The sequence below is a fragment of the Labrus mixtus genome, chromosome 1 (genome assembly GCF_963584025.1).
Source record: "Labrus mixtus chromosome 1, fLabMix1.1, whole genome shotgun sequence".
Taxonomy (NCBI): Eukaryota; Metazoa; Chordata; class Actinopteri; order Labriformes; family Labridae; genus Labrus; species Labrus mixtus.
Window position 1 is genome coordinate 7911620 of NC_083612.1, and position 9373 is coordinate 7920992.

The 9373-nt window shown below is 45.0% G+C and overlaps 1 protein-coding gene and 1 long non-coding RNA gene across 2 annotated transcripts in view; both read right to left on the reverse strand.

Moving 5' to 3' along the window:
* Positions 1–6427, reverse strand: part of hsd11b2 (hydroxysteroid (11-beta) dehydrogenase 2) — a 29103-nt gene extending 22676 nt beyond the window's left edge. Inside the window, exon 1 of the mRNA XM_061050099.1 lies at positions 5839–6427. Coding sequence (XP_060906082.1) covers positions 5839–6121 — 283 coding nt within the window. The 5' untranslated portion in view covers positions 6122–6427. The remainder of the gene's footprint in view (positions 1–5838) is intronic.
* LOC132983527 (uncharacterized) lies at positions 3946–4988 on the reverse strand. The gene is made up of 2 exons (XR_009674849.1): positions 4670–4988; positions 3946–4558 (listed from the first exon to the last, which is right to left on the reverse strand). It is a non-coding gene; the product is annotated as an uncharacterized LOC132983527 (long non-coding RNA).
* Positions 6428–9373: the final 2946 nt, after the last annotated feature.

A 9373-nucleotide genomic window follows, 5' to 3' on the forward strand; every position in this document is an offset into this window, starting at 1 on the left:
GCTGTAAGCAAGGTTGAAATATGAAATGTGTTTCTCTGAAGATTCATTTTACAGCTTTGTTAGAAGTTAGCAGTAAGCATCATGAAAAGATGAAAAGGAATGCACGCTAACCTTTGTCAATGCGACCTGTCTGTTCCACTCACAGGACAAAACACAGACAGCCGATCGATATACTACGTCCCAAAAAAGCAGCAACAAGCGTGAGCCGCCCATTACCAGTAAATAATAGTGGACAAAGTCTGTGTTATGTCACCCATTGGTTTCTGAAGGCCAAGTAGGGAAGTCTAACCATGGCGGTTGCCATATTGGAAACGCTGACTGTCAGATTTTCATAAGCCCAATAACAGTTTTTTGTGACCACAGACTGTAAATATTAATGGATGAAGCCTGAGTGACGTCACCGATCTGTTCCTGCAGGCGGCTCATGATGGCTCATCTGCAGCAGCCGCCATGTTGGAAATCCTGTCTCAGTCTAACTTTCAGTCAACCTAACGACAGGCTGAGAGCTGGAGCTGAGGCGGGTTTTAAGCCTCTTGACAAACTGTTACCCCGCGCCCGCCTGTCAATCAGGTCAGCTACAAGCCTAACTATGGATAACATGTATCCTTCATAAAATCAAAACGGATGCGTTATAATAAAATTAACCCACGTACAGTGTGTGCCCATGAGGACAATGACTAATCAGACCTGTTTCGTTTTTTGTACCAGGCTGTAAACATGTTAATTTATGCTGTAAAAACTGCTTTTTTAGCCTGTTGTGTGTATGTGACTTCCAGGTCTCTTGGAGCCAGCCTCTAGTGGACACTGCAAGAACTGCAGTTCTTTGCACTTCTGCATTGGCTTCATTTTTCAACACCGGAGGTTGCTGTTTGTTTGTAACAGGCTGTAAACATGCTAATTTCTTCTGTCAAAACTGACTTTTTTATAAGGAGTGTGTATGTGACTTCCGGGTCTCTTGGAGCCAGCCTCAAGTGGACACTCGAGGAACTGCAGGATTTTGCACTACCACATTGGCTTAATTTTTCAACTCCAGAGGTGGCCGCTTGTTTGAACATTTGCCAGAGAATACTCCTGTCAATTGCATCACTTACATATTGATTTGCAAAATCTGTCAGGAAGGAACATTTTCAGTTTTCCATAAACCGTGATTGAAGATTGTAAAACTGTTCTTTAGTGTAACTCAAATCTATGATGAATAAAAGACTCGTAGAAGCTCTGAAAAGTTTGAGAATGCAGGAAGAGATTCAGAGGTCTGGAACAGATCGATCTTCTCGCCACAGAGCTTTCCCTTCCCTCCCCGATGGAGGGTCTAAAAGGGCTCTGAGAGGTGTCCTCCATACGCCGGCAGGGTGCCAGCCTGCAGCGCTGCCCGGTCAGCGAGCCCTGTGACTTCAACCCTCATCCTTTGAAGAATGTGCCTCTTTGTGGAGCAGTTCATTAGCTTTCTAAGAGGTTTACCGAGTGGTTTTTTTTTTTTCCACCCTCTGCTCTTATTCCCAGAATGACCCCGCACTGACCTTTACAAGCTTTCAGCAGAGCCAATTAAGAAGGAGCTGTTGATTAAGATCTCAGCTCTTGACCAGGTTAAAATCTGTTCTTGGATATCCCATTTCTAGGACTCGCAGGGCAGCTTTCAAACTGTAATAAGACCTAAAGAACAGAGCTTATGTTCTAAAAGAGCGGACAAATTCATCCATAAGAACCTTTACGTCATGGCTCCTTGTGTTTGCATACATTGTTTAGGTCACGTGACGAGGTGACATACAGACTTGAGGGATTTTAATCTATGTTACTATGACACCAGACGACCTCCCGAAGCTGTTGTGCGGACAGCTTAGTCCGCACAACATGTTGATCTGGTTTGGAAATAACAACGGTTCAACGCGAGACCGACGTTCAAGATCAGAAATCAGGAAGAGTCCGGACTGACACCCTGATTTCCTCCTGATTCATGTGTTCTGTATTTATAGCCGACTTCCGATTTATGTGCTGATATTTGGAAAGGAAAGACAGATTTAACAGGCATGCCTCGCTGTTGCCACGGTGATTTTTGACGTCTGCTGTCAGTTTGTGCGGGCACAAGCAGGACAATAAAAAGTGCTGAAGTTAGGGGAACGGCTCGTGACTCTGCTCTCACTGTGCAAGTGTGTGCAGTGGTACGACCAAAGTTTCCAACTGCAACCGGCCAGTGCAGAGCAGCTGATTGGGCCGTGACTATTTCAAAATAGTCTGTGTGCATTCCGTCAGCGCTGCGCACTATGGCGCCGTTTTCTCCCTCTCTCTCTCTCTCTCTCTCTCTTTAGTCACGTGCTGCGGCCTGTCTCCGGAGCATGCCAGTAGCGCCGCACTCCGCTCTGCTCAGCTTCACGCACTGAGGTCTCTTTATTCCCAGCGTGATCTTGTAGTTCTTCTGTGATCCGATGTTTACGGCCGCACATGGCTGCGTTCACGCTCCAGAAAGCGAGCCAGTTGGGCAAAAAGCGTGCCGTCGGATGAAATAGAAATTTTGCGTACACACTGCGCAACTGACTACACACGATTGGCCTGACTTCAAAATCAGTCGTACGACTCAAAAATCAGGGTCTAAATTGACCTGAAAACATCCTTTACACGGTTCAGTTCACTGACTTTTCAACAACATAAGTTTCATGAAACTGTCTTAAAATTGCTCAGATATGAGTGGGATTGTGGAAATGGGGAAGACAATGTTCTCCCTGTTGAAAGTTTTATTCTATTAGAGGAGTTTTGCATATTGTAGCTTTATAGTCAGTGCATGAAACCTACAGTACTACTGGGAGAATTTAAAGTCTCTACTTCCACCGTGTCCACTCTTCTGTATGTTTGGTGTATTTTTCCACCATGGCACCGTGGGTGCTCGCAGTAGCCCACAAAGCACCAAAGCTCCTGACCACCTACATCATCAGAGCTCTGATTTACAGAGGTGAGAGTAGCTTCTCTGCATACGTGACTCCACACAGAGAAGGTAGGAGTTAAGATTCAGATGGAGGCTCCCCAAAAAAAAGGCTTAAAAAGGCTTGCCCTGCGGAGGTCACTTCTCTGGGTTTGTTGAGTGAGTGAGAACAGTTCAGTAACGTCCATCTGATGTTTGTGTAACCTAGATTTCTTTCCTCCTGATCAAAGCAGCACGCCTTCCTGTGTGGGAGTTGACTGCTGGAGACGTGGACCACACCTTTGTTCAAAGTCTAAAATGTGTGCATGCATACAGTTTAGCATGTGGACACTACTGGAGAAGGTTTAAAGAGGAGGAAAGACTCAAGAACAGAAGCAAACAAAGCCTAATGTGTGACTTATATGGGGGATGTAGCTGTGAGATGTTAACCAGGATGGATTATTGGTATCATTAAAATGGATGTAAAATGTTATTGTTCGGTTCAGCAGGAGCAACGAAGGAGCATGTTGGACAGTTGTAATCTTCTATCAAGTTGCAGTTTATTGTGACTGTGTTTATGTATTAATGTTTGTGTTATTTGCAGCTTAATAGCCACAGAAAGGCAGCCAAACAGACACAAAGTATTTGCTAAATTAAAGACGTTAACCGGTTATATTTAACTGTGCAGAAACACCAAAACTAATCTTGAAGTACGATCACCGTTTTGGAGCTATTTTTTTCGCCAGCATGAATCAAGCACCAGAGGAGGTTTGTGACCCTGTATAAACCAGCTCTCTCAGAACGCTCCGTTTTGGTGTGTGTGTCTCTTTAAATGCTATGAGCCCCCCCCTGAGTTTTCCCGGTAGACATCACTCCTCTGTAGCGAGAATAAAAATGACGGACCTGTGCAAATGTTTTGTTCTAGGCTGGGGTCCATGGGTGGAGATACCAGGTATTTTTTTTTACCAGAATCCCACTGTGACATCACAAGGAGAGCACATTTGAAACGGAGCATTTCTCTCTGTGTTGTAAGACTTATGCAGACCACAAACAAAGGACTGGATGAGTTTATTTCACATTTTGTGGGTCGGTAGACACTCAGGTTACCCAGATATATGTTCAAAAACACTGTGAAAGTGGATTATTCATAATATGTCCCCTTTAAGGGTTACTGCATCCATATGTAATCCATAGTTTGTCCACAGAGGGCGCCAAATATCCACAGAAACCGAACATTTAAAAAACATTGCTTGAAAGCAAGCAGCAACTTCTGTTGCTAAAAAGATGAAGCCAAGGAGGAAGTGCAAAAAACAACACTTCCTCGAGCGTCCACTAGATGCTTGCTGCACAAACTGAGGGATCCCCATCAAGTCCCAAATTTAAACTGACAACTTTTACAACAGAAATAAAAGTGTTTACAGCCTGGTGATATTTTAAATCAAAAAACTCATCTACAAATATTTTGGGTTCGATTTTCACACAACCTTATTGTGTTATTGACAGATTGTTCCCATGAAACTGTTATCTCAAATAGCTTCAATTAAAAACAGATTACAGAGTGTATCATGTGGATTTATAAGCAGTGGGTTGAACAGCAGCAGAGTGAGCAGAGCGTCGGCTCGCCTCCATGGTGACGCCCGCCTCTGACCTTCCAGGTTAGCTGAGGACCTGTTAGGGAAAGTTTCCGCTTTAAGTCTCTTGATTACATGGAGCGCAGGGGAACACAAAGGCAAAGCGTGGTGTTATTAAACAGCCGCATTAATCTGCAGATCTGATTACCTCGTTAACTACCACACCGAGAGCCCCGGGCCAGCTGGCAACAAGAAATGTGATTAAGTCTGCACAGAGGGCTGTTCCAAACACGGAGCGACTGCTGAAGGCTTCACATGTCATAGCGAGCACACACACACACACACACACACACACACACACACACACACACACACACACACAGATCCATAAACTAATCAGCCCTCTTATCAGGCTCACTTCCTCGGCTCTCTGATAGCGGAAAATGGGACAAAAACACTCAACAATAACCAGTGAACCCACAGACCTGCTGCTTCTGATGTCACACTCATTGACTTTTTATAATGAAGGGGAATCCCCACCTTCCCCCCCCCCCCCCCCCCCCCCCCCCCCCCCCCCTGTGGACAGCTATTGTTCATGAAGTTTACCCCCCCCCCCAACACACACACAGTCTCAGGGGGATCAGATCACCTCCCTGATCTGATCTCAGCGACACAAAGTGGTGGGTTTTTTTAAGTGTTCTTTACAACGTGACCTCGACTGATCATTTACACTCACACAAAAGATTATCAAAAACTCCTTTTCACCTCTTACAGCCTGCTCTATTCGCACACACACGCACGCACGCACACACACACACACACACACACACGCGCACACACACAGAGCTGACTGAACATTAACTGTGATGCCTGCAGCTTCACTTGCACAACCTTTCTGTCTATATTTCTAAGTTCATAAACATTTCCCCAGAAACATTTTAGAATCTTTTGGATCTTTGTTGCATTCAATCCAACGTTATCAAAGTTGGAAGTTGAGGTTAGGACTGAGTAAGAGGTTTGAAGGGTTTGGAGATAGATTTTTAAAATGAGTCTCAGTCTCAGAAGCTTTTTTGCTGATTCAGTTTTCAGGAAATCTGCAGATTCGACCGTTTTTTCTCTTCAAAATATGCACTCAATTCTAATTCAGGTGTCACACTTAGTTTAATCCTCTGCAGGAACATGAAATCTGTTTTCAAAGGCATGAAATATGGAGCTCAACAGAGGCTGCTTTTCTGAGAAAGAGTGCACGTTTTGCAGCCTGTAACAAATAAAAAGCACCATTTGACGTCCCCTTGAAAGTTGTAGAAGCCTACCCTTTAACTTACAATAAAAGAGCAAAGACATGCACCTGACAGAGTGGGAGGAGCCTCCTCTTACCTGTGATGAGTACAGCTTTGCCGTGGGCTGGTAGTGTGGCGGGCGGAGAGCCGGTCCTGGTGGCAAAGTAAATGCAGCAGGCGAGGACGAGCAGCGCCATCAGCAGCACGGCCGGCAGGCAAAACGCCCACAAACGCTCCACCAGCACGGTGGCCCCCAGCCAGGCCACCAGGGTGGGGGTGGCGCTCAGGTGGGACGCCAAAATCTTCTTCATGGCCCCACAGATGAACACCGTCAGGACCCCGGTGTAGATCCAGAAGGGGAGATTGTAGTCGTCCATCATTAGAGGAGAGTGTAGAGGAGGGTCACCTGGTTTTACCTGTCTGTCTGATTCACCTGTCTGTCAAATATTCTCTCTTACTGTCCTCTTCTTCAAATGAAAACAAAACTTAAGAGGAATAATCTGCTCAAGCGTTTGTGTCTCTTCTGTCCCCTCAGTCAGTGTGTATGTCTCTCTGCCTCTCTCGCTCTCTGCTGCACACACACACACACATACACACACACACTCTCTCTCTCTCCCTCTCACACTCTGAGTGTGTCGGTGGAGCCGGTGCAGAGCTCGTCCCCTGCCTCTCTCTCTCCGGCTCGCTCAGTGTATATATAGAGGAGAGCTGCAGGGGGAGGAGGGACTACAGGCTGCAGCCCTGCATCTAATCTGCAGCCCACACACACACACAAACACACACACACACACACACACACACACACACACACACACACACACACACAATCAAATGCACACACACACACACAAACACACACACACACATGCACACGCACACACACGCACCCACACACACGCACACGCACACACACACATGTAAACACACACACACAGACACAAACGAACACACACAGACACAGACACACACACACACACACACACACACACACACACACACTCACACACACAGACACACACACACACACACACACACACACACACACACACACACAGACATCTATTGATTATTGGATGATTAATTAATTGCAGGATAAATTAATCTAGCTTTGTCACAGAGTCGAGAACTTTGAATCTTCACAACTTTTTTTCTCTCGCATGTTTCGGTTTTTGAAGTCTCAATAAGACGGAGAGGTCAGAAACATCCAAACACACAAACACTGTGAGGAACATTGACAACATCAGAAAAACAGAAAGCCAACACAAAATTCAGGAAAATTAGACAAAGTCTATCTCAGTCTGTAGGGAACCTCGGTTAAGAACCGGAGGGTCGCCGGTTCAAGTTCCGGTGCGGACCAAAATACGGAGGCTGGAGAGGTGCCAGATCACTTCCCTAGCACTGCCTCAGGTCCTGTTTGTGCATGAGTGTAATTCATTAATGAGTGTAAACCAGAATTTCCCTTCTGGGATCAGGGATTAATAAAGTATGTAAAATAAAAATAAAATTAAGTAACCCATCAGTAAGAATAAGACAAAAAAAAACAGACTATACCATCTGTAACTGTTTAAATTATTGTTAACCTTTTTCATGTAGAAATTAAGTAAGCAAATTAAGTAATTAAGGATGTAAAGATGAATCGTAAAATAGTGATAAACTGATTCAAAGGTGTCAAGATTCACATCTGTACTCTGAAAAATGAACCGTCAGCAGCTGTAGAGCGAGATTTAGAAAGCCGCTTGTCTGCCATGCTTGGGGAAAATCACACGATCAATCAAGTAAAGTCAAAGCACGATAAGAAGAAGAATAAACCACCAATCGGTTAATTGCACGACCACTTCCATTGGTAGAGATCGTCAGGTTTTAAACTGCTTTGTGTGCTAAATGTTTGTAATCACCCAGGACCTCATCGAGATAGGACAGCAGAGGATGTGCTTCCTGCGGCAGCTGAAGAAGTTCAACCTGCCAAAGACCATGATGGTTCACTTCTACACTACAGTCCATCCTCTCCTCCTCCATCACAGTCCGGTACGCTGCAGCGCATCATCCGCTCTGCAGAGAAGGTGATTGGCTGCAACCTGCCCTCTCTACACGACCTGTACACCTCCAGGACCCTGAGGCGTGCAGGTAAGATTGTGGCCGTCCCCTCCCCGCACATGGACTGTTCGAGACCCTCCCCTCTGGTAAGCGGCTGCGGTCCATCAAGACCAAAACCTCTCACCACAACAACAGTTTCTTCCCCTCTGCTGCAAGCCTCATGAACAGGAAGTTGGCAAGAGTCGACGGGTGAACGCAGCAGGAAATTATCAGGACAATTCACAGCATGTGAGTTATCGGGGGTGATGAAGTTTTGCAGGTAGTGAAGCTATATACTTTTTCCCCACTCATTGGTTTATACTGTGAAAACGTCTTATTACACTTAGCTATGATATGAAGGCAAAAAACTGTCATTACAGCATCGGACTCTTCACCCTAGAAGACTTTGCAAAAATACAAAAAAAAAAGACTTCATGCTTTTATCCATAGTGACTTACATTAGAGAGTAAACACAAGCGAGGGTCTAGAAAAGAGGAAACTATGTCAGTAAACTCTCAAGACTCTCAGGATTTTATTCAGAATTTATCCATGAGTTTGAAATCTTTGTAAATGTCTTCATGTGTAAGGCCAGTATAACTCTGGAAGATTCCATGGGCAGCCTGTCCAAAAAGCTCTGTAGACATGTTCAGGAGTGCATGTGTGAACGCCGGTAGAAGCAGGAGGAACTCGAGGAGAAACGTTAGAAGTATCGAGGCAAGGCAGCAATAAGGTGATTCAAAGTGACCAACACAAGACATGAAAACATAACGACAAAGACGGGCAAAAGTAACAGGATCATAACAAGCGTCACAAATATGAGGAACATCAGAACCATTAAAACCAGTTGCAGGTGAGGCTCACAGAGTGTTTCCATAACAACAGACTCAGAGTTAAAGTGAAACATAAACTAACTCATGTCATGAAAAAAAAGTACCCAGAGCTCCTGCAGCTGATTGAAAAACAAAAGGTAGCAAGTGGACTTTGAGATGAGATTGTTTGTCACATTTCCAAGAAGATGAACTTTGTCACGTATGTAAATAATTGATTTTCCACTGACAGGAAACCCTGTTTATCACATAAACATTTAGTCTGTGGAGGAAAGCCGTCTGATGTTGGCTGGAAGACGTTAGTTTATGTTATCTTTCTCTATGATGTAGCAGGGTGTAACACAGTGCAAAGTGTGTTATGCTTCATGTCCATCAGCAGCGCCGCGCACTAAGACGCAGTTTGCTGAAACTCTAGTAAATGATTGTGTTTCCACAGCGAGCGCTGCGGTTTGTCTTCGGAGCGTGCCAGCAGCGCCACTACGCTCTGCTCTGTTTCAAATACATTCAGTGGCGATTCTAGAGTCTGTTGGGGCCCTAGGAAAATATTCATCGGGGGCCCCTCCAACCCGCATTCATCACCATTATGTCTGCCAGTGTCCCGACGCCTCTGCTCTTTCTCTCTTTTTACTCCCAGACGGATAATTCCCCTTCATTTTCGTTTGGTGACGTTTACTGACAAATGTTTGTTTTCAAAGGAGAGGGAGTGCTATCAGGTGGGGCCCCCTTTAAGGA